The sequence below is a fragment of the Engystomops pustulosus genome, chromosome 6, assembly GCF_040894005.1.
Source record: "Engystomops pustulosus chromosome 6, aEngPut4.maternal, whole genome shotgun sequence".
Lineage (NCBI taxonomy): Eukaryota > Metazoa > Chordata > Amphibia > Anura > Leptodactylidae > Engystomops > Engystomops pustulosus.
Window position 1 is genome coordinate 32,030,021 of NC_092416.1, and position 26,562 is coordinate 32,056,582.

The 26,562-nt window shown below is 42.9% G+C and overlaps 1 protein-coding gene across 16 annotated transcripts in view; it reads right to left on the reverse strand.

Annotated features, from left to right (window-relative positions):
* The window catches only part of PHLDB1 (pleckstrin homology like domain family B member 1), a 92,869-nt gene that overhangs the window by 35,374 nt on the left and 30,933 nt on the right, over positions 1 to 26,562 (reverse strand). For 15 of the 16 annotated variants that reach the window (XM_072155554.1, XM_072155545.1, XM_072155552.1 and 12 more), the window contains 5 exons: positions 19,149 to 19,253; positions 15,782 to 15,905; positions 14,981 to 15,151; positions 2,874 to 2,996; positions 825 to 1,888 (listed from right to left, as the gene is read on the reverse strand). In XM_072155554.1, coding sequence (XP_072011655.1) covers positions 825 to 1,888; positions 2,874 to 2,996; positions 14,981 to 15,151; positions 15,782 to 15,905; positions 19,149 to 19,199 — 1,533 coding nt within the window. In that variant the 5' untranslated portion in view covers positions 19,200 to 19,253. Of the gene's footprint in view, positions 1 to 824; positions 1,889 to 2,873; positions 2,997 to 9,739; positions 10,059 to 14,980; positions 15,152 to 15,781; positions 15,906 to 19,148; positions 19,254 to 26,562 lie in introns of those variants that run through there. The other variant, XM_072155559.1, reaches the window with a different exon arrangement.

Genomic DNA, 26,562 nt, shown 5'->3' on the forward strand with positions numbered 1-26,562 from the left:
AAATAGGCACTGTCTCGCTTTTCCGGAGGTGCCGATACTGGACACGAGTAACGTCGCTGCCATCGATCCATTATAGTGAATGAAGTTCTGACAAATCTTTCCAGAGCAGCTGTGGAGTTGTGAGAGAGCCCCGAGGATCTTTCATATACCCCTCCCCAAGCTTGGCGGATGACAAGTCATCATAGGGCAGGGTTTAAAAAGGGGACTCGATGGATAAATTAACTCTTTGAACAATCATCATTAGGAGATGGGTGAAGAGCTCAGCATCATGTATATACATGCACGATACATAAACAGGAAGCATATACAGCCGGAATACACTGCGGACAGCGATGGTGGAGAAAGCGGTAATCCCCGTCCACTTACCAAACCAAATGTTTATACGCCCCATTAGCAATCCCAATCACAAATCTCTGTCTGCATCATGACCATAGAGCCAGTTAAGGAGACCCAACAAATCACAAAAACAGGGGCCCATGGGAGAGTTCTCATTGAATCATCCCGAACCACTGTTGGTTTAATTGTACTGGAAATTGAAGTATAATACCCTTAAAAACTAATTCTGAAATCCTCTAAAAAAAAAAAATCGCAAACTTTTGAAAACTTTTTGAAAACTACCAATTTTAACTGATCGACCGATTCATTAGAATTCCGTCATTTTTGTACGTTACAGAACCGTACAAAGAGAATTTGAAAAATTCTACTTCAATTCGGTGCCATACCGAGGCGACAAATCAATTCACTCATCTCTACTCCCAATCCCCTGCACCCTTACAACCTGCTCCCGACTAACCTAGAAATCTGGATTATTGTGCTGGACTTACCAGTCTCTCCATTTCTTGTTCCCTTAGTCTCTCCTCCCGTTGCCTCCGGTGGTAATCCAGTAGATCTTCCTGATTGTCACTGATATCACTGATACTATTTTTACGTTCTCTGAGAGTGTGCACCTTCCTCTGAGACTTTGGACTCTGATTGGGAGTGACCAGAGATCCTTGGCTATAAGCCGGGGTTAACCGTCGGGAAATTTCCTGAAAAGAAGAGGGTGAAGGGCTGCACTCCCTTGTAGGCCTGGAGAAATTATCTTCAGATCCAGGAGAACTTGCACTGCCAATTCTGCGTCGACCCGGTGCCCGGGGACTATCGGGGACTCTTGATGGACTTTCTGAGATGGCATTTGTTGATCCTGATATTGCTCTTCGTGATAAAGAAGGACTTGGGGGAGGGAGGTTTCTTATACTCTCTGGGTTTTTTCGTGTCAGTCTAGGACTCTCTGGAGGCAAACTTCTTGCTACTCCCACCGATTGCCTGTAGGGGCTTGAAGGTCGATCAATAATTGAATGTTGAAATTTGCTTCCCAGTAGAGGACTGCTGGGAACACTTAATCCACCCATTCGAGTAGACGCCCCTGGACTTGGTGGACTTAGAAGAGAACTTCCACCAGTTCCCCTTGAAGAACGTAGATCCAAGCTGCTTCCTCCATAAATGGGCGTTGGGCGTGGCAAAGAGTGACTAAAACTAGATGTTCTGTGGGGTACCACTGGGGGTATTGATGAATTGACACCATCTTGACCAGAAGAAGGGCTGGTGAGGCTACCACTGCCAGGAGAAGACAATGGAGAAGTTAAGGCATTTTCATATCCAGAGTATGAGGAGAGAGGACTGGTAGGTGGTGAAAGCATACGTCGGCTTCCTCCATTAGATAAACAGGAAAGGCTGTGAGTAGACGACTGGGACAATTTCCTGGCTGGTGAAGAGGGCCTTTCCAGAACCAAAGAGTCCATGATGTCCTGAAGGTTCTTCTCAATAGAACTCACCAATGAAGAATGTGAAGGGACATTGGAGGAGTATCCAACATCATGACAGCCGTTCAGGAGAATAGTGGAGTTTTCTAGGGAAAAAAAAAAAAATTAGGGGACCATAAAAAAACATAATAATAAAATGTGTAACTTTTATAGGTTTTGGTTACAATTAAAGGCAATCTGTCACCACATTTTCACAAATACAGTTAGTTCCCATAATTTACGCCCTTCTTTCGGCTGAAAATGGTTTCCTGGCATCAGAGAGGAATCCAGCTCCTCCCATCTACACCTTCCCATGTCATGTGACCAGGGTGATGTCATCTAAGGTCCTTTGCCTGCAACGTCTACCCCATGTATGTATCTGATCACATGGCAGTATCATGGCATGATCACAGCAGCCTGCATGGACTTCTACACCTCCCCATCCTTCATGGAGGCATGCATCTCTCATGTGATCAGATACATATGTTGGGTACACTGTGCAAATGTAACAGGACCTTAGATGACATCACCCGGGCCACATGACATGAAGTGGTGCTCTCTCAATGTTCCACGTAGCAGTGAGACCTGTCCATCAGGAACAAGGAGGCAGAACGGTGCAGTAACCACTGAATATGCAGGACCTCATTGGACTCACTTAGTGTCGTTGGACTCACATCATGATTTGCATATAAGATTTTAATACCTTTTTTTTTTTTTTTTCTATTGGAGCCATGGAAAGGAACCATTTAGGGATAACGGCAATGTTTTTTAACCATAATTCTTAATGAAGTATTTATTTTTGGTGTGTTAGTTTGCATGGTAGGTTCTCTTTAAATCGATAAACCATGTTTACAACTTTTCCCAAACCTAAAAGTAATGGAACCCAATTCCCAGCAGCTCCCGGGTCATTGTCTACTGAGCATTCATATATTGCTATGACAGATGCCACTGACCGGCTACAGCGGGACTTCTGTGGTGCCGACATGTCACCGCTATGGCTACTGCATCAATTGCAACAAAACCAAACCCATGACCCGAATCCCTGAATGTAGACCCCCAGCACCAGCTCTGTCCTCCATGCACAGGTCTTACCTGCAGAGTGTAAGCTTGTAGAGGAGCTCCTCCCGCTGGAAGGAATCATGGTTTTCATCCAGTGAGCCTCGGCCGGGTGATTAAATCGCAAAAATGTAGATTGCCCCAAGCAGATCATACACCCTGCAAAGAGATAAGAGCGAATATATTACTTATTGTAAAAGAAAAAAAACGTGAAATACAGACACCAACATCCAAAAACTCATGAGCTCGGTGCTGAAAAGTCATAGCGCCACCAACAGGTTAGAAAGAAAAGTTGTACATATGGCCAGAACAATGCAAATTTTTTACTCGAAGTGTAATATTATATAATTGTAATATTATTTCTGAGAACGATCTTACTGGTGCCTAATATTCCTGAAAGACTAGATTAAAAACCAGACCAGATGAGAAGATATCCTGAACCACCTACACAAATTGTGTGACCAGGACCCCCCCAAAAGGAAGGGGATTTACAACAATAAGACTATTTGGGACCGAGAGTGTTTAGTACCTAAATATCCAGAACAATTTTTCTGTTCCGTTCTTCTTTAAATGACGATATCTTTGGAATGGATTACATATCATAACAAGTTTTACTTCATTTTTTCATGATAATGTGAAAAGCTATGCTTTTTGTCATTTTTCACATTTTTTTTTAATAAGCGGTAAAATTGTATAAACTTTTACTCAAATAGGTTATGAATACATTCAGTATCAATTTATCACCATTCCCCTGCCTCAGAGGCAGAGGGTGCATGTATTTTTGCAAAGTGTCTTCTGCAGCTACGGTACTTCTGCCTTTTAGCTGACAGGCTGGACGGGGGGCACACTACTAAAGGTCATATCTCCTGGCACCTAAAAACCCAATTCTGGTGTCCTGTTAAAGAGGAGAATCTCCCCTTTATAATATCAGGACTGTGTTTACAGGTGACACAGGCCCGGCGATATGCACTGTTAAATTTACAGTCAGGAATTGCGATTTCTAAATACAGATCCCAATTCCCGATTCTATTCCACTGATTTAGCCATTTTAAAAATATGGATATGGACGATGCCTTAATGTGTTTTAGACACCCTCATATTACCCTATGCCAGTGATGGCGAACCTTTTAGAGACCGAGTGCCCAAACTTCAACAAAGACCCACTTATTTATCGCAAAGTGCCAACACAGGAATTTAATTTGTGATTTATACTCCCGCTCTGTCACAGCTTTCATTGATACCGGCACCTGAGGACACCAATACAGCAGAAAATAGTCCCAGGTAGAGCTGTCACTTTAAAATAGCTCTGTTCACAGCAAGTCCTGGGCTGTCTGGGACTGCAAGAAGATACCTGGAGTCATCTCTGGTGATGGCCCACAGAAAGGGCTCCGAGTGCCACCTCTGGCACCAGTGCCATAGGTTAGCCATCACTGTCCTATGCCATAGGGCCGGGAAGTAAGAGCTCTCCTTACAGAGATTTTGCCATTGTTGCTCCACCATGGGATTCTGGGAAAATATGCAAATAAGTTTTCCCAGTTTGGGATAAGGAAAACCACACCCCTTTTTACTTCCTGACCCTAGTCAAAAGCCTCTCCCCCAGCCAAACCAGTTCCATACACTGTGCTTAAGAGACCTAACCACATCGAAACAGCACTGTCTACATCTGGAATAGATATGCTGGTTAGGCTTAATCCCACATTGTGTTATTATGCTTGATGCCTAACAAGGTCATTCTGGAAAACTTATTTACACTATACCATGGCATGGATGGCTTATGGGCTCAATGATTGTCCCAAATATATGGCATGATGTTAGATACCCAATAGGTGGTGTTGAATTAGACAAAATACCCCATTCTGTTAACAAGTGCATGTATACCTCCCGGCCCCCCGCTATGTACAGTGAAGCCCCCACTGCAGTGTCACAGAGGCTCCAAATACAGATTCAACTGTGGATCTACTTGATTTATTGCACGGCAGATTACTCTTAGTATATATACACACAATGGTATCTGTCAGCGTTGCCCACTTAATGCCCATAAAAGATGTATTTTACGCAGTGTGGCATAGAGTTACACCTCTCACAGACCTTGTAAGTGGGGTCATATTCGTTCGCTTTGTTCGTCTAAAAATATACAATCTTTCTATAGCTCTAGAACATGCGGGTGTAATTATGACATTTTACTTCTATGAATATATTCCAGCTGTGAGAGTGACAGGCACAGCTCTATTACCCAGAATCAACCTAAAAAGGGGTGCACATACCACTCCATTCACAGACCCCCTATAATAAGAGCCCCAACAAGCACTTAACCCCCACCCTGTACATAGGTGGTATATGCTATATATACAGGAAAATCCTTTAATTATTAATAATAATAATTCTTTATTTATATGGCGCACACAGATTCCGCAGCGCTGCACAGAGTTTGCCTAATCAGTCCCTGTCCCCATTGGGCTCACAATCTAATCAACCTACCAGTATGTTTTGGAGTGTGGGAGGAAACCGGAGGACCCGGAGGAAACCTACGCAAACACGGAGAGAACATACAAATTTTATACCCTACCTGAGGGTGCTGGTTATTTAATGGGGGTAAAATAATGTGACAGTTTCCTTTCAAAATTCATATTCTCATCATTGAAAAGGGTGAAATCTGCAGCACGATTCTTCCTTCGCTTTAGGAGTCCATGCAAAAGAATCCAAACGATGAAAAGAGGCGCAACATCTGCTTCAGAATTCTGCTTAAAAATCCCTTATCCAAAATCCTGAAGCTGATTCCCCCCCCCCCCCTTGTGTAAATATAGCAGCTGAATTTCGGCACTGACTTTACCAGGGAGCACCTATTGATTTTTATAGCAAGGAGAGGTTTAAAACTCCACTTTGTGAACGGCCCCATTGGGGTCCCAGCAACCGAACGTTACTACTTATCCCGTCATAGACGCCGTTTGCGGTATTAGCCGTCACCTTTGAACTAGTTACAACCCGGCTCATGTGGATTACGACCAACGACACAGATTAACGCTGTAAAAAAATTAATCCTCCAAGATCTGTACAACTCCGAGTATTTACCCTAAGGGGCAGGACTCTCCGATGTCTTCCCGATCTACAGCGGAGATTACAGCAGATTGCAGGGTTTACCATTTACAAGAGCGGAGAAAGGAGGATCATGCTTTATGGCACATCAAGGGTTATTCTCATCTTAGTATCCCCCTGCAGTGGGACGAAGAGGGTGCAATCTTTTTTGGCTAATATTGTACAAATATTTTCTCAAAATCGTTCCATTCTACTACTATGCAGGTGCCATATTTTTGGCCACCTATTTATACAAGTGACTGAAAATAAGGAGGGGGTGAGCACTGGTCGCCCCTGCCCCTCTCCATAGATCATTTGAGGAATGATATGACATGTCATGCACCCATTGCCGGCCTATTGGGGACGTATATAATTAGAAATGAATAATTATTGGCTTCCCACCAGTTTGGCACTATAGTCAGTCCCCGGGTTACATACAAAATAGGTTGCATAGGTTTGTCCTTAAGTTGAATGTGTATGCAAGTCGGAACTGTACATTTTATAATTGTAGCTCCTGACAAAAAAATTTTTTTGCCCCAGTGACAATTGGATTTTCTATATTTTTTGCTGTAATGGGACCAAGGATTATCAATAAAGCTTCATTACAGACACCTTACAGCTGATCATTGCAGTCTGGGACTATAGTAACATCCAGAGAGATTCACCAGAGGTCACAGTGGGAAGAGGGGTCCGTCTGTAACTAGGGGTCGTCTGTAAGTCAGGTGGCCGCATGTATTTCTGTGCAAAATCAGACCAACAAGTAGCCAGACTACCAGGTTATATTTCACCTTAATAGATGTGGAGTTAGTTCAGACCCTTCTCGATTCTGTGCCAATTCACTAACCCCTTGTGCCACGATCTAACATCCCAGTCTAACAAACCACATCATTTGTGCACCAAAAGAACAGATCCTGGGACACTATTTTTCTGCATCCGTGTGCGTCCTTGTATTTCTCAGGTAAATACACAACAATTTTTTCGATTTTTCCACTAGTCTATTGCGGCTCAACAGAAAATCTAAGCAATTTTTTTTTTGCTCCTTAAGAGGTGTCTCGTAAAAGTTGTAATACACAGAGGACAGCTGCTGCGCTGTGTAGGGTTTTACGCACTCTCCTATCCTGTACACAGCGCTGGAGTCCATTCTTCACATTTAGCATCCGCCTGTCAAAGTCAATGAGGCTTCTCTGCTAATTATAGGAACATAATCGTCTACCGGCCCCATCATTGTAAGCTGCTGGATTTCTGGAGCCTTTAGAGCTCTGTTCACACTATAATTCGTCTCGGTTTAGCCGGACACATTTCCTATTCCATCAAGATTCATGTAATCGATTTCCAAGAAGAGATGGGAGCCTCCGGTGTGTGCTCACAGGAGGAACAGCAGGGAGGAGCTGTCCATGAGTAATTCTAGGAGTGACACAGGCTTCGCCTCCTCCTCCGGCCACAGCCGCAGCGCTGGTGTTTATTTTAGACATTTCCTAACAAATCCTTGTCCCGGGGCTATAAAAAAAATCTGCTCAGACAAGAAAAGCAGCACAGAGCGTGTGCAGCACCAGGCGTCACATACAGCCCTGGTGATAGGATCGTACACAACACCGAAATTTTGGGAAGTTTCTTTGTTAAAATTCATAAAATTCATGTTCCCTACTTTAGTTGGAATCTTAGGAAGACAAAGGGGGGTGGAGCAAAGTTGGGATACTTTTTAGAACTTTGTTTAATAAAGAGTTCTGTGACTTTGTAACTTTCTAAGAAACTTAGTCTCGATTCCTCAAGATGGTTACATTTCGATCTGTTTCTTTTGTAGGACCTTAGGGGAACCTCTGGGTACTTAGGGACTACTACTCCCAGTAAACCCTGCAGAGATGTGATGCTCTGTGGGGTACATTCATTCATACTAGGGTAATTTTCTGCAGCAGATTCTGCAATGGATATGCAGCAGAATATGCAATGAAGGAAAAATTTGATGAAAAATTCATAAATTATATGTAGACTTTCATGCATTAGTTCTAGTCTTAAAGGGGTTGTCACATCAAAGATAGAGGATATGTATCAGGATGCTTGGGGTCCGACCATTGTGAACCCCGGGATTTAATTAAAAGTGGGTGCAGAGGTGTGACCAGCACCCAAATCCCTCCTAGTAGCCCCATAGATGGGAATGGAGCGTCTCATCATAGGAACGACTCCCACCGGATGCCAGGCGACAGACCCCAAGCGACCAACCAAACATCCATAAAATCCATGATCAGGACGAACCAGCTCATTAACATCAATTATTGTTATTGGGGCTAGGAGCATTCATTATTGGGGCGACCATCTGAATACACGCTGGTATCACCACACAATGTCACTACATCATCCACAGAATTCTTAGATCAGAATCCGTGTTCTTCCTCCATCCATAATGACACAGCAGTGCATCTCAGAGCGGCAGATGAGTCAGCGTATCACTGCCCTATATACAGAGATTACCCAGAGACCCTGTATAGCAGCTGGCACATAGGATGGCGTGCCCTGTACCACCGCACCAGTCCTGCAGCATTCACTAGGCCAATGAGTATTTCCAGGAGTTTATATATACTCGGAGCTGGTATATTTAGGGACGGGTGTAAGGAGATACCCTAGGAAGCACATGGACAGGAAATGTGCGGGGGGCCCTTTTGTGCCCCCATATTCCTCTTCTTGTGAAATAATCCCAGAGGATAGGAACTATAGGGGTAGGAGAGGTACTACAGAGGGGATTTATAGGGGGGCACGCAATGATCTATAAGAGTGGCCTAAAGGGGGTGCCTATAGATGATGTCTACAGGGGACACCCTATTAATGAGAAGTACCATATACAATATGTAAAGGGAGCCCCTTATGTGATGCATGTGGGGCACCTTATTAATGAGAAGTACCATATACAATATGTAAAGGGAGCCCCTTATGTGATGCATGTGGGGCACCTTATGTGATGCATGTGGGGCACCGTAGACAGGGATAATAGGTGACACCTTATGTAATGTATGAAATCTTATGGGAAATCTTATCTGGTGCCTCAAAGGTACTATAGATGGGGGTCACCTAATAATGAATTAGGGGTGCTCTATATGGAGAAAATAGGGGGAACCTTATGTGAGGCACCATAGACAGGGATAATACGTGGCACCTTATGTGATGAATTAAAGGTACTATAGGGGAAACCTTATCTGGTGCGTCAAAGGCATTATAGATGGATTAACTAATGATGGATTAGGGGTGCCCTATATGGAGAAAATAGGGGGCACTTTATGTGTTCCGTGAGGAGTACTATAGAAATGGTGTCCCCTATAGACCCTAAGTGATTTATGAAGGGTACCATATATAAGTGTATAAAGGGGGCCCCTTATGTGATGTATGTGGGGAACTGTAGATGTTTTAAAGGGGCACTGAATGTAGTAAGTGAGGCATAGTATTAAGGGGTCACTTATGTCATGTATGAGGGGTACTATATATTATATGTCTTGGGGGTTACCTTATGAGGGCTGCTATAGAAGGTGTCTGTATGTGTGAGGGGTACTATAGATTGGAGCCTTAGTATGTGATGGGTGATATCTGGAGTGTGGGGCACTATACACAGAAGCATTGATGGATTGCAATATATATATATATATATACATATTATTTGCACACATTTCCCCATTAAGCATTTATGCAGCAGAATCAGAGCATGCAGCCAACACACACCGTAGCGATGTACACACGGCAGGGAACCTCCTCCAGCTGATAACAGGGAACAATAGACCATATCCAAGCACATAACAAAGAAGAATAAGTCCTCCCGGTGTAAGTTTTGGGGTGTCCCTGGCACTTACCCCCCTCGGGCTGTACAGGAGGCGAGCTCTCCACAAAGTTTGCAGTGTGCCCTCACAGCAGGCTGGCATCTCCGGGGCACAGCAGTACCGGTGCCAGGTCCATTCTGCTGTGTCTTCTTCCCTCCCCGGGACGTGACCCAATCACAGCCGCTCTTACTTCCCATCCATGGAAGGGGCAGGAAAGGGAGGGCTGATGTATGAGCGGCCCCACTGCCCCCTTCCGTCCCACCCCTGGCTCCTGACTCACCCCTTCCCTGTGTGCATACAGTCAGACGTGGAGTGTGTGTGCTGGATATCACCCCTATCCGCCTCACACAGCACCACTACAGTCAGACATGTTGTATATCACGTCGCCATTACATAAATCTCCACGTCATTTGGATTGTATTCATGTTTTATGGCCCCCACCCCCTACATTCCTTCTCCTTCCCCTCCCCCCTCTCTCCCCAGCCTTCCCATTTCTTACATACCTTCCTCACAGCTCTATCTGATGGAGGACTACAACCCTCAGCAGTTGTATTCCTACCAAACCATGAACCACATGTATTATATACTCATATAACAATGACATTTCAGGGTTTTGGGGTGTCCCTGTACATAAATAGGTCACATCTGAGTATGTTACACTTGTGGTGAACCATGAGGTAGTAAATATTTGCTCCCATCCCTATTAAATGGGGTCCAAAATCAACATTCGGACCTTGTTCACACAAGGTGCTTGAACTACATTTCAGAGAGGAGTAAGGATCCATTTAAACCTATTTAGGAACTTTGTTGACTGGCAAAACGCATGTTTCTAGTTCCCAAATGTTTGGGTCTTAATGCATTTTCATTTGGCATTTACACCTCCCCAAAGCGCTTGAATTGTGTTCCGAAATTTGTGAACGCAACCTAAAAGTTTGGATAGAACCGGACCTGGATCTTTATAGAATACTGAGGTCACTTTGTACAAAAATAGAGATATCTGCACCACTTTATAAAGCACCTAAAGAGATGAAATGTTATCCCCCGACTGTAAGGACCCCCACCGATCACAAGAATGGCGTTCCCGTTTTCCAGAACGAATGGAGGGGTTAGTCAAGCACACATCCTGCCACGCCATTTATTCTATAGTGCGAATAGACCGATTTGGCAAAGCTCTGTGCAGCGCTGCGTAATCTGTGTGCGCTATATAAATATATATCCAGAGGTCCGTTTGTAACTAGGGGTCGTCTGTAAGTCGGGTGTTCTTAAGTAGTAGACTGACTGTAAATTGCTGACATTGAATTTTTACTATGCCCCAACTTCCAGCCTTGTTTCGGAGCTGACTATATTATTCCCCGCCACACACCGTAGAGTATCCGAGTGACGTTCCCAGTCATCCTGAGGCAGGACATTACAGATTCAAGTACAATTATCATGAAAATAGGAGACAGATGGGTTAACTGTGACCTGATGTCTCCCTCTTCTTCCCATTATTATGCAGAGAAAACCAAACATCAGCACCATTGTCTTTCAGGGCTAGACACTGGTGACTGGGGCTTTGTGAAGCTTAAATAAGATGCAAATTAACCTAATGGAGATGATTGTCCCAAAATACAGGTGTCACTGTCACAAAGGAGGGTCAAATAAGTGTCTGTATTGTCTATGTGTTGACAAGCTAGTAGCCCACACATGTTAAAAACCTACATACTGAAACTATGAACACCTGCCAAAATATCTGTGGCCAGCAGCTGATACCCATGGAAGCAGGGCTGGCACCAGCACTGGGCATAACCGGGCAAGTGCCGGGACTCAGAGCAGCAAGTAATCCATGTGGGTGAGGAGGGGGGGGGGGGTTCTATCTAATTAATCTATATAGCAGTGATGGCGAACCGAGTGCCCAAACTGCAACCCAAAACCGAGGTGCCAACCAAAAATTAAAGCAGTAACTTATTGCTCCCTGTTCAACAACTTTCAATCATATTGGCCTCCTGAGGACAGCAACACAGTAGAAAGATGGAAAATTGTCATCATTTTAGCTTCTTTCCAATGTCCCTCTGTACACAGAGAATCGTGGGGCCAGCAGGAGGTCCTCCAAAGATAATTTGTCTACACATTCTCCCTCTTCCTACAGTCCCAAGTAACAAAGTAAGTATCAAAATATGACTGGAAGCAGCATCTTTTAAGTTACTTGGAACTGCAGGAAGATTCTTTGAGTTCTGTCTGGTGTGCTGGGGCGGTGGCCCGGGTGCCCACAGAAAGGACTCTGAGTGCTGCCTCTGGCACGCGTGCCATAGGTTCGCCACCACTGCTATAGAGAGTGAGGGACTTTATATAAAATAACCATGAGGGGGCTGTTTGGGATGATAAACTAGGGAATATTTTAGGAGACTGTTTTAGTTTCTGAATTTTTAATGCTGGCACATGAGTTCACTGCAAAGGGGCCCACTGAGGCTCTGTCGCCCAGGGGCCTACTGAAACCTGGATCCGACCCTGCATGGTAGGATCTGATGGCACCCATGCACTCCACTGGCTCCACTTAAGCAAAACCAAAAACTGACGCTAGGACCTAGGACCATCATAGTAAATCTGGGTCTTTTGTCCCATGGTGGTAATGGGATTTTCCTGGCGAAAAAACTCATGTAGCGTCATCCCCCCACATGGTAGAACTGATACAGTATGTGTAGTCCATGAATACAATGTCCTCCTGTGCATCCTGTGCTGGCAGCTTTCATAAACACTGGTTTCTATATGACACATCACCGACTGGGAATGTAATGTGAAACCTGAGATCAGCATCCGAAAGCTACATCTTGGAAGTGCTTTCTTAAGTAAACATCAGGAGTCTGCTTTTTAGCATTTTTTTTTTTAATAAACAAAACGCATATGTGGTCCCTTCAGGACTGACCTATGTAAATACACATGGGCACATGCGATTGTTAAATATTTTTTGAGATTTTGGAGGGATGTAATTTTTTTTAAATAACAGGACCCCTGTTTTCATGATGTCTGGGGGGGGGGAGGGGGTCCTGCTATTGGATAATTTGTAGTGGTATTCTCACCTTTGACATGAATTAGATATCTACTTACATCTATGTTAAGGACAAGGACCATCTCATAGCTGCAGAAAACTAAGAGACAAAGTGGCAAAAATTAATTTTACAAAGTTTTTATATTTAGAGAGATCCTCTTCTCTGGAAAATCCCTACTTTAGATGAAGGCTTTGGCGCTAAGCTGATCACAAAATTGATCCTCAACAATCAGTTGCAATTTGTATAGAAACCTTGTAGGAAGTGTTCAGCTTCCCTGCAGCGCCACCACAGGATACACTAAGAATTACACAGGGTCCATTTACATTAATGGGTTGTCTATGTAATACTGGACAGATGAGATCCTCCAGAGCTGGAGACACTCTTAGTATGTGCTCTTTAACTCTGGGCAAGAGATGAGGGTCCTAAACCCAAATATAATACATGACGCTCCTGCCTCACCAGTTGCCAGTGTTTCTTAAACATTTTTTTCCTTACAAGTACATTGAGATTTCAGCGGAAAGTTTTGATTTCATTAGCACCAAACACTGTCTAGATCATGCTCCAGTCTAGCGAACGTCTCGTTCTGCATAATTTCAATGATGACTTCCACGATGAGGTCATGACAAAGGTATTCTCTTTATAACATTCTCATAAAGATAAGGAATACAAATATGTAAGCCACTATTTTAGGCACTCGAACGTTTCCATAAATCCAAAAAACCTGAAATCTTTCCAACAGCCGTTAAGTACTAAGGATTGGACCCTCCTTACACTGTACAGGCGGTCCCCTACTTAAGGACACCCGACTTACAGACAACCCATAGTTACAGACAGACCCCTCTGACTTCTGGTGAAGCTTTCTGAATGCTTTACTATAGTCCCAGATTGAAATAATCAGCTGTAAAGTGTCTGTAATGAAGCTATATTGATAATTCTTGGTCCCATTGCAGCAAAAATTGTTTAAACTCCAATTGTCACTGGGGCCAAAATTTTTTTGTCTGGATCTACAATGATAAAATATACAGTTTCGACTTACATACAAATTCAACTTAAGAACAAACCTCCGGACCCTATCTTGTACGTAACCCGGGGACTGCCTGTATTTAACTTTAAAGGGATATTTCGGTAATATCCTCTTATCCCCTATACACAGGACAGGTGATAAGTGTCAGGTCAATGGGGGTCAGTCTCTACAGTAACCCCTACTGATCATAGGAACAAGAGTCCTACGTAACCTCCTGTTGACTGAAACAATGGATGAACAGGTGCACTGCTTCTCCATTCGGGTGCAGTACTAGACTGACGTTCTTATGATCAGTTGTGATCCCATATTTGGTATATCCCATTAAAGGGAGTCTACCAGTTCCACTAAGCATTATAATTTAATGGAGCAAGTTGTATAGAAATTGACCATCATTCCCAATATATCTGTATTGCTTCTGTCTTGTTTCTTTCTTGTATTGTTTATGCAGGTTATAAGAAATTCCTACTTCAATCCGTATGCTAATGAGGTAGTTGGTGCACCAAGGTTATGTCCTCCCACCTAAATCACTTCCCTCTTCTCCCAGTGTCACCCCATGGTTCTCACAAATCTCCTGCTTATCTTAGAGAGAGAGATGGAGTAGGCAGGGATAGCAGTGCTCCTGGTGCTAAGGATGCGGGCTAGATGTACCAACTGCCTCATTAGCATATAGATTAAAATGAGAATTTCTCAGAAACTGCAGAATGGACAGAAATTTAAAAAGTTATATTTTAAATCATAATGCATTTCTCTACAATGTAGATAATAAAATTAGGGAGGTGGTAGACATAAGATCTGTGTGTTGCATTATGGCTCAGCGCAATGGGGGGGGGGGGGTAGTTGTGAAATAGTTTTCTGGTATAAAAAGTGGACAAGAACTGATTCATGGGACACCTGAAGTCTGCATATACTCCAAACCTCATCTGCTCTGATTGGTTATCTTAATGAAGTAAATTCAGATCCCCATACAGAGGTTAAAGGTTACTAAGTTATGCATCGAAAGGTTATGAGGGCACAGAACTACAGAAATATACTAAGAACAGTATTATCTTACAATACTACCAGGACTTTCTCGAATAACGCTACATACTGTATGTGGTGATCTGTATTCGGGTGAGGTGTAACAAAATCTATTCTTAGATCAGATTGCATGCTGGGCGTTGTTCTCATTAATAAAAAACCATGCATACAGTAGAGATTGTATCAGACATGGCCTGCGCCTCATACCTTGTGTCAGACGAGTAGGTTGAGTGATTGGTAGTCCATCGATAGCGCAAGGATTCCCACATGGATGAAGGGTGAGAGTACCATGGATATTTTCTATATAGCAGTGTTCAGCCGCAACGCCAGGACCCCTTAAAAAAATATCCTTGGATGCATGTCCCAAAATGGTCCTCCCTATCGTAAGGAAAAGATGGTCAGCAAACACCGGTCATCACATTTTTCACAGGTACGGCCAGTGACAGGTTCCCTATTATAGAGCCCTATGGTAACTATTTGGCTAAAAATTGTTTCCCTCTCATCCCCATAAAATCAACTTGGGTATCTTACCTGACATCAGCAGCGAGTCAGAAGGTCCTCCTTTTCACCATTCAGCACTTCATATCATGTCACCAGGGTGATGTCATTTAAGGTCCTTTACCAACTAACATTTCACATGAAATCACAGCAGCCTCCATGGAGGAAGGGGAGGAGTGTGATTTCATGTAATCAGATACATACATGGTGTAGATTTTGCAAATGTTAGTGGGTATAGGACCTTAGATTACATTACCCTAATCACATGAATGGTGAGAATGGGGCATTGGGTGAAGTAGAAGTGAGAGAGGAAGGGAGCACACCTCCGCTTTTCCCCCCTACTCGCTCCAAGATCTGTCTTTATGCCAGGTAAGATAACAAAGTTAATTTTATGGGGATGTGAGAGAAACAATTTTCAGCAAAAAGAAGGATGGCATTTAGTCAATAGGGCTGTATGGAAACCTGTTGGTGAACGATCAGTAATCAATCGGTGAATATTAAAGTTAGTACCTTCCTCCAGAGGCAGCAGCGTGATGGCAGTACTCAGCCGCCCACTCCCAAGACTCACAAGATGAGGTTTCTCAGTCTGTACTTTCAGACCCTTTCCTGTATCTATCAGATCCAGTGGGGTGCTCTGTGTAATAAAAATGAAATAAAGTTCCTTAATTCAGTCAGATGATATAATATAAGCAACTAAATGCAATGTTAACAATGTTATTTGTTGACAATATGTTAACATTGTGTTTTGTAAACGCAATTAGGAAACTCTCCTCTCCATTCAAAGCACAATGCAGCCTGAACATACACACAATTGCTATCTTTCTTTATCTACTCATACATATACACACTGCAGGTTGGCTGAGGGTGTATGAGTTCCTTATCAGTAGATATCCCTGCTGATGGCTTATCTCTTCAGACATCTGCCGTTTCAGGACCTTTTAAGGCCTTCCAAAGGTCCTAAAACCCCAGAATGAAACAGTCGGGGGGACGCATCCTCAGTTCCCCAAGAAGCTGATTCTAGTCCCATATGTAGGAAGTGATTCCAGACATGTAGGGGATATAATATTCATCCAGCCCAGGGCCCATGGCAGTCTTACTCCACCCCTGCTGGGTGTGCATAGCCAGAAGAATAGAAATTCATCTTCTCCCAAGTGTTCATGTATGTTCATAAGGAAGAAGATGACATGTTGCTTCTATAGTGGTAGCTCATATGTCTTGAGAACAAAAGACTGGACATGTTGAAATCCAACAACCCAATCCTTCTTCTTTTGCCATATGTGTTAAAGGATAAACATCTACTTTTGGGCTACATTTGAGTATATGAATCTTCGGTAGGCAATTGCCTCTGCCTGGTGACCATTGGGACATTCGTGTTTTGCTCTCATCTCTTATCTAATTATAAGATTAGCTCTAATACCACAAGATATCATCATTAGGAGAAATCCAATTAGCTGGGATAATTAATCCGCAGCTTCACTTCTGTGGCATCTCCTTGTGTTGGTCCTCTTCTATTTACTTGGTCTGCGTCCCCTTTATCTCTAGTATTCAGCCTGTGCATGCAGGTAGATGGGGCCTCTACCAAGAGGATTGCGCGTGATGTGAGGACTTTCTAGTAATTACAGCACCAATGTTAATATTTCTTCTTTATTTTTTACTGCTATTTTTCGTCCCTTTTTACCTTTGCAGAGAAAGTAAATTGTACTGGTTTAGGTCTGGTTTAGTATTTTCATTTTTAGAAAAATATTTTTTATAGTGTACTGCATAGTCCAGCTACCACGCAAAGCCGTGTATAGAGTGGCAAGCACAACTACAACTGTATACACGGGCACAGCACCGTACTAATACTCCTATCCTGTATATGTGGGCGCAGCACAGTACTACTACTCCTATCCTGTATATATGGGCGCAGCACAGTACTAATACTCCTATCCTGTATATATGGGCGCAGCACAGTACTACTACTCCTATCTTGTATATATGGACACAGCACAGTAATACTACTCTTATCCTGTATGTATGGGCGCAGCACAGTACTACTACTCCTATCCTGTATACATGGGCACAGCACAGTACTAATACTCCTATCCTGTATATATGGGCGCAGCACAGTACTAATACTCCTATCCTGTATATATGGGCGCAGCACAGTACTAATACTCCTATCCTGTATTTATGTGCACAGCACAGTACTAATACTCCTATCCTGTATATATGGGCGCAGCACAGTACTACTACTCATATCCTGTATATATGGACACAGCACAGTAATACTACTCTTATCCTGCATGTATGGGCGCAGCACAGTACTACTACTCCTATCCTGTATATATATGGGCGCAGCACAGTACTAATACTCCTATCCTGTATATATGGACACAGCACAGTAATACTACTCCTATCCTGTATATATGGGCTCAGTACAGTACTAATACTCCTATCCTGTATATATGGACACAGCACAGTACTAATACTCCTATCCTGTATATATGGGCGCAGCACAGTACTAATACTCCTATCCTGTATATATGGGTGCAGCACAGTACTAATACTCCTATCCTGCAAGTATATAGGCACAGCTTAGTAAAACTACTCTTATCCTGTATATATGAGTGCAGCACAGTACTAATGCTCCTATTCTGTATATATGAACACAGCACAGTAATACTACTCTTATCCTGTATGTATGGGTGCAGCAACAGTACTACTACTCCTATCCTGTATATATGGACACAGCACAGTACTACTACTCCTATCCTGTATATATGGGTTCAGTACAGTACTAATACTCCTATCCTGTATATATGGACACAGCACAGTACTAACACTCCTATCCTGTATATATGGGCGCAGCACAGTACTAATACTCCTATCCTTCAAGTATATAGGCACAGCTCAGTAAAACTACTCTTATCCTGTATATATGAGCGCAGCACAGTACTAATGCTCCTATTCTGTATATATGGGCGTAGCATAGTACTAATACTCCTATCCTGCAAATATATAGACACAGTTCAATACTACTATTCCTATCCTTCATATTAAGGCACAGCACAGTAATACTACTCTAAACCTGCCTATGTGGGAACTGCACAGTATTATTCCTCCCATCGATAGATATATAGTACGGGCACAGCACAGTTTTCAGGGCTTCAGATAAATATGCAGACATGTGAGTATCAGTGGGCAGACACAGGATCAGGGTACAAGCTTAAGAACAAGGTACAGCCACTGAAACAGAGTTCAGAGTACTAGTTTGGGGGTTCCAGATGAGGCAGGATACAACACAAGGTTTGGCGTTCCGGATCAGGTTGGGGTCCGGTAAGGAAGGATACAAGGTTCAGGATTCCCGATCAGGCAGCCGTTCTGGCAGGATACAAGGCTGGGGTACAGGTTTAGGGTTCTGGATCAGGCAAGATACAGGATTCCAGGTCGGACATGATTCCAGGTCAGGGTTCTAGAACAGGTTGGGGTTTCAGGGATCCGGCTCAGTCTGGATATCAGCTCAGATACAGGTTCCAGTTCAGACTTTAGTTCAGGGTATCGGTTCAGGGTGGATACAGGTCCCAGTGCAGACTGGGGTTATGGGAGCCGGCTCAGGTACAAGTTCAGGGTCCAGCAAAATATAAACAAACAGTAGTGTCACAGGTCACAGGAGAACTGGATCAGCCTGAGCTACACAGGCACGGGTAACAGAAGTACCAGACTTATGGGCCACAGAAGAAACAATAACCAGCACTGAGTCTACTGAGCCCGAGGAATTTGGGGTCCCCATTCTCATGATCAGTGGGCCACAACCGTTCAGATAGCTTTGTGGATAGGGGATAAAAATCAAATCTGGTAAACCCTTTTAAATTGGATAATATAGCTGTTATATTACCGTGTGCGTTTTCCGGCAGGGACTTGCCATTTCCCTTGTCACAGACTTCATTGTCTCTTCAGATTCGGCTTCTATCTCAGGTAGAGACTCAGATTCCAAGTTATTCTGTTGAGAAATAACAGAGTCCATCTGATTAAACATCTTTAAAAAACGACTTTCCTTCTGTTATAGGTTTATACATGTGATATCACCATCAAAGCCTTGATACTGCCTTCATAGAGAGGGTGAAATGTACTTTTTGCACTTTTTTGCACAGCTCGTTATATCCCTCGCCATGTGATATCACACAGGTGCACGGCTCGTTATATCCCTCGCCATGTGATATCACACAGGTGCACGTCTCGTTTTAAAACTCTGGTCATGTAATTCACACAGGTGCACGTCTCATTATATCACTGGTCATGTGATGTCGCACTAGTGCACAGCTCGTAATATCACTGGTCATGTGACATCACACAGGTGCACGGCTCATTATATCACTGGTCATGTAATGTCACACAGATGCATGGCTCGTTATATCCCTGGTCATGTGATTTAGCACAGGTGCACGGCTCGTTATAACCCTGGTCATGTGATGTCACACATGTGTACGGCTCTTACAATCTCTGATGATGTGATGTCACACAGGTGCACGGCTCATTATAACACTGGTCATGTGATGTCGCACTAGTGCACAGCTCATAATATCACTGGTCATGTGATATCACACAGGTGCACAGCTCGTTATATCACTGGTCATGTGACGTCACATAGGTGCATGGCTCGTTATATCCCTGATCATGTAATGTTACACAGGTGCATGGCTCGTTATATCCCGGATCATGTGATGTCACCTAGGTGCCCAGCTCGTTATATCACTGGTCATGTGATGTCAGAAAGATGCATGGCTTGTTATATCTCTGGTCATGTGATGTCGCACACGTGCACAGCTCGTTATATCTCTGGTCATGTGATGTCACATAGGTGTGCGGTTTGTTATAACCCTGCTCATGTGATGTCACACAGGTGCACGGCTCTTACAATGTCTGATCACGTGATGTCACACAGGTGCACGGCTCATTATAACACTGGTCATGTGATGTCGCACTAGTGCACAGCTCATAATATCACTGGTCATGTGATATCACACAGGTGCACAGCTCGTTATATCACTGGTCATATGATGTCACACAGGTGCACGGCTCGTTATATCCCTGATCATGTGACGTCACATAGGTGCATGGCTCGTTATATCCCTGATCATGTAATGTTACACAGGTGCATGGCTCGTTATATCCCGGATCATGTGATGTCACCCAGGTGCCCAGCTCGTTATATCACTGGTCATGTGATGTCAGAAAGATGCATGGCTCGTTATATCTCTGGTCATGTGATGTCGCACACGTGCACAGCTCGTTATATCTCTGGTCATGTGATGTCACATAGGTGTGCGGTTTGTTATAACCCTGCTCATGTGATGTCACACAGGTGCACGGCTCTTACAATGTCTGATCACGTGATGTCACACAGGTGCACGGCTCATTATAACACTGGTCATGTGATGTCGCACTAGTGCACAGCTCATAATATCACTGGTCATGTGATATCACACAGGTGCACAGCTCGTTATATCACTGGTCATATGATGTCACACAGGTGCACGGCTCGTTATATCCCTGATCATGTGACGTCGCATAGGTGCATGGCTCGTTATATCCCTGATCATGTAATGTTACACAGGTGCATGGCTCGTTATATCCCGGATCATGTGATGTCACCCAGGTGCCCAGCTCGTTATATCACTGGTCATGTGATGTCAGAAAGATGCATGGCTCGTTATATCTCTGGTCATGTGATGTCGCACACATGCACAGCTCGTTATATCTCTGGTCATGTGATGTCACATAGGTGTGCGGTTTGTTATAACCCTGCTCATGTGATGTCACACAGGTGCACGGCTCTTACAATGTCTGATCACGTGATGTCACACAGGTGCACGGCTCATTATAACACTGGGCATATGATGTCACACAGGTGCACTATTCGATATATCCCTGGTCATGTGATGTCACACAGATGCATGGCTTATTATATACCTGATCTTTTAGAATGACAGCAAGCAGAGATCTAGAAAACCACATAGAATTCATACAAAAAGAATATTGGAAAATTGTATAACTTATCAATACATAAAAGATATCAATTATTTGCAGAAAGTGAACAAACCCTTGAACATATATGAGATTTGCTTCTAGTGACCTAAAGAGAACAATAGATGATGTGATTATCCCATTGTATTCTATGTGCAGGCCGGTGGGTGGCTCGGTGAGTAAGTGCACATGCTAGACTGACCTTCTACTCTCTAATCTCTAAGTATAATGATACAAACCCAACGAGATAAAACACTGATACTCCATTCTCTTCTGTCCTATCCTTGGCCGTGATCTTAACTTATTTAATTCAGGAAACAAAGAAAATAAAACAACAATAGAGCAAAAAAAAAAACATGACACAGAGAGGAAGCTGCTGTTTTGTAGTCATCAGAAGGAACCTGGGGTTTCCTGCTATTATGCTATAGAACAACAGTCTACTTCTACTCACATTCAGTTTTTTAGTCATTGTTTTTTTATATATATTATAATTTTTTTTATAATTTTGTTTTTAATCATTGTTTACATTTTGAATATTGTGTTTTGTTTAAAAGGGGTTTCCAGGAGTTTAAGAATATTAGAATATTTTGGGTGTTATTCCCTGCACCCCATGAATCCAGCATTTCTCTCTTTACAGCAGGAGAGTGTTGCTTTACGGTTAAGGTTCCTCCCCATGTATCCTGCCTCTCGGCTTTGTCTGTATTATATGTAATGAATGCGCTTAAATGTGGATATCAGACAAGGGGTACATAACACACAATTTCTACGGATGGACATGAGCTGTCGTCAAAATATTTGCTGCGTGTAAGTCGATCTGCTATTTCACGAATGCCGAGCTGTGGAACAGGTGCATTTTTACAGTAGCTCGGAAAGCTTTTCTTTTAAAGTAAACAATACAGTATATCATCCATACATCCTTCTCCGTTACCTAGCACATTGGTCTTGCCGGATGTATTATGGAAAATACATTATTCTTCTTTTGGCTGTAGAGTATAGTCATCAGTCTAATGCTTTTTTAACACACAGCTATTCCTTCTGACCATCCATACTTGTGCATGCTTGCATGTTTTATTAAATTGTTGATATCTGCCATTGGCCAGAGTTAAGACACCATCTGTAATGAGGGGTCTAGGTTCAGAAACAGGACAGAAAACCCTAAACACAAGCCACCCCAACAAAAGGCCCCACCTACTTACCTGACGTACCTCAAATGGTATTGAACAACTAGAAGCAGTCCCTCCCGACACCAAAGTGCAAACATGTTACAGGTCTAAGGGGTACTTTCTGAGGTGCACGGAACAGCCAGACCTGGGGTGGGGGGAGTTGGGGGGGAATGATTATATGTTCAAAGCTGATGTTATACTTATACAGTTGAGATTATGATCTTTATATATGAATGCTGTGATATGTATATGCTTTAATAAAAGTTACCTGATTTAAAAAAAAACATGTTACAGGTCAAACAACACAAACAGGGAAGAATAGTCCACAAGCCGGGTCACAAAAGCGATAAAAACAAAATACTAAATCACAGAAACAGAAGAGTAGTCTAGAACTGCAGTCAAGATCAAATACCAGGAATATAGAAAACAGAGTCTCTGTCTCAAGGTATGTGGCTGGTCAAGATATAAAATAACCAATGCTGAACTGAGAGTGATTAATACTTATGGAGTCTCTGCCATCAAAAAAAGAGATAGAAACTAAATACAAAACCACAGAAACAGAAGGGTAGTCCAGAGTTAAGAGGAGACCAGGTTCAGTAACATAAACAGGACTGTGAACTCTAAACACAAGCAGGGCTGGCGCTATGGGTAGGCAAAGTGGGCAATTGCCAGGGGCCCCCTGAAAGGGGAGAATCTCTTCTTTCAAATGAATCTTGTTTCTAAGTGCCAGGGATCCAGAGATATTCAGGTTTATATTGAGAATATCAGGTGCCATTTTTATATATAACAATCACTCCCAACGGTAGTTTAACAATTCTCTCTGTTATATATTATGTTTCCTTAGAAACACAAATATAGATTCATATAAAAGAGGAGACTCTCTTGTTTCATAGAAAACAAGAAGTGTGGTTCTATGTATCACAGAGCCAGAGATATAGCCCCCTGAAGTGTCCCCCCCATCAGGCTGCAGGGAGAATTTGCTGCACACAGGAGCTGCTGCACCTCACAGATAATGGAAATATTCACTTTATATCTTACTACATTCTGCTAATATCAACTAATATTCATGTTTTTAACCCTTCTCTATGCAGAACTATCTAAGAACACACTTTCTCTCTTATTGCCTTTTATTTCGTGATAGTTTTTTTTGTGAATATTGACTGATCCGATGAACATTCCATCCTCTTCCCCTAATGTCGCTATTATATATTAATACTAACCCAGAACATGTCCATAAAGTTATATGTAACACCAAACACTCACATGTTCTGGAATAAAGGTTTTATTTCCCCCCATCCTCCATTATTTACTCCCATGTTATAAGGTTCTCTCTCTCATTCCTATGAAGCGCGGAGGGCTCTGTTATTGTGCAGATAATACAATGGCCACATCTATAAGTGACTTGTATTATGTCATTAGCTTGGGTTATGGATATATAGTTATTATGGGTCACCATTGTGTAAGGAGCATACAATGATAGATCTGGGTGACGCTCACGTAGTTTGGTGTCCCCTATGGTTGTGACGTTCCCTTTGCTGCATATTTTGGTGAATATCCACTTGTGGGGTCTGTATCATCTCCTCACATCTTACTGTTCATAATAATTATAATTCATAATTCTTTATTTATATAGCGCACACAGATTATGCAGTGCTGCACTGTGCTTGCCAGATCAGTTCCTGACCCCAATGGGGCTTACAATCTATTCAAACCAGTCATTTTTTGGACTGTAGTAGGAAACGGGAGGACCCGGTGGAAACCCACCAAATAGAGAACATACAAACTCTTTGCAGATGTTGACCAGCGCTGCAAGGCTGTAGTTCTTTCTATCTACAGTTTGTTTTACCATACTAAATTGAGCCTCTTGCTGGCTGTGACCGGTCATAGAATAGTTTTATTTTGGGGCCCCACTTTTAGTTTTGCCCAGGGCCCCACTTTGTCTAGAACTACTTGCCTCATTTACCCCAAATGGTACGGAACAACTAGAGGAAGTCCCTTCCTACGCCAAAGTGCAAACATGTTACACGTCAAACAACACAAACGGAAGAATATTAGCTGAACTGAGAGTGATCAATACTTATGGAGTCTCTGCCCAGGAGTGATTGGAGCAGAACTAAGCCACAATTGTTCACCGTTGCTGGACTGGAGTAGACTGTAGCAGGAGAAGGGTGTAGTGGAATCAACTCCTGAACAGCCAGCAAGTCCACGTGCACATACAAAGTACAATGAAATACAGAGACAAAATTAGTATCTACGCTATTCTTTTTGAGCCATCCCAAGCACACGCAAGGTTGGTAGACATGACTGGAAGATATTTATCATAAAGTTATAGATCTAAAGGAAGCAGATTGTCACCTGTAAGTTGCTAGTTATACCTGTTTCTGATCAGTGCTGTTCTCACTGACTAGCCTACTTGTGATATGTATGTGTTATGGCAGTGATGGCAAAACTAGTGAGTGCCCAAACTACAACCAAAACCCATGTATTTTTTGCAAAGTGCCAATGCCACAATTTAAGCAGTAACTTATTACTCCCTGCTCTTTCACAGGTTTAAATTGTATAGGCACCCGAGGACACCAATACAGTAAAAAGAAGGAGAAGAATTTTGGATTATCATTGTAGCTTCCTTCTAGGGTCCTGGGCTGCCTAGGACTGCAAGAGGCATTGAGTCCTGTCTGTCAAACTCGTCCCCAGGGTGATGGCGTGGGTGCCCATATAGAGGGCTCTGAGTGCCACCTCTGGCACCCGTGCCATAGGTACACCACCACTGTGTTATGGTGTTATGTAGGTAAACTAGTGTTCCCTGGAAGTCCACTAATATGAGGTATGGGGCCCTGTAATTACGGATGGCAGCCCTGGGTGACCCTTAACAGGTGGCCACGTGATACATATTTGCATCAAACCCGATAAAGCGATAGCTACTATTTTTTAGCGCCTCTTCTTCCTGGTTTCCACAGTGTTTCCACTAGTTTATAAACTTTGCTATAGTAATAAAAGGTGAGGTGGGACTTTAATAATAGCATAGTAGAGGTCTTTACATGTAATATGCCGAGTAGGGAGGAAATCTCACCCTTGTAAATACAGGAATGTGCTATGAGCCGCTTCCAAAGCCAGATTTCCTGCCACATGTCAAAGACTGCAAATGACATCCTCTGTGTTACTATATATACTGTAACACTTGAAACTGTGTCTGTGTTACCCTCTGCCAAATTAGAGCATTCTCCCCTTACCCCCCTCCTGTGCACTTGCAGTTTGCTTACAAAGAAACCTACTTTTAAGACTCTTTGACCTCTGTAACCCACATTTATATGTTCTCTAGAATTGTCAGGCTCATTATCTGGATACATTACGTCTCATTGCTAAACAGTCAAGAAGCTTTTATAGGTTGTATTGTTGAATTCCATGAATCCTTCACTGGGGAAACCTGAAGTCTCAGTAGCCCCTATGTCTGTACAAATTCGTTCCGAATAAGGCTACTATCCTAGGATAATAATACTTCTTTATTTATATAGCGCACACAGATTACGCACTGAACTTGCCAAATTGGTCCCTGTGCCAATCTAAACAACCTAGCAGTATGTTTTGGAGTGTGGGAGGAAACCGGAGGACCCAGAGGAAACCCACGCAAACACAGAGAGAACATAAAAACTCTTTGCAGATGTTGACCTGGGTGGGATTTAAACCCAGGACCCCAGCGCTGGCAAGGCAGAAGTGCTAGGATGTGATCCTATGGGCTATAGGAGACTACAGTATCTGGAGGATGTATGTGCAACATGTCTACATGGACAGTAGTTCTGTATTAAAGTGTATCCATACATTTATATCATTTTTATTTAATTTATGTCATTTTTATATTGAGTATTTTAGCAGCCTCCCTTTCTACCCCTATCTCTTTAACTCAATTATCTCAGTGCTGGAGCTGGAGACATGTTGCTATGATGTCTTTCATAGACAGCACCTAGAGAAAACAGGAGATTACGCTCTTTCTGTCACTGACTTAAAGGGAACCTGTCACCAGGGACCTCATTTTCCCTAAAGACAGGTTGCAGAAGCCCATTACAGCACCATTGCAAATTTGCCTTTCTGAGCATTTACATTGCAAATTAATTGTGTGTTATAACT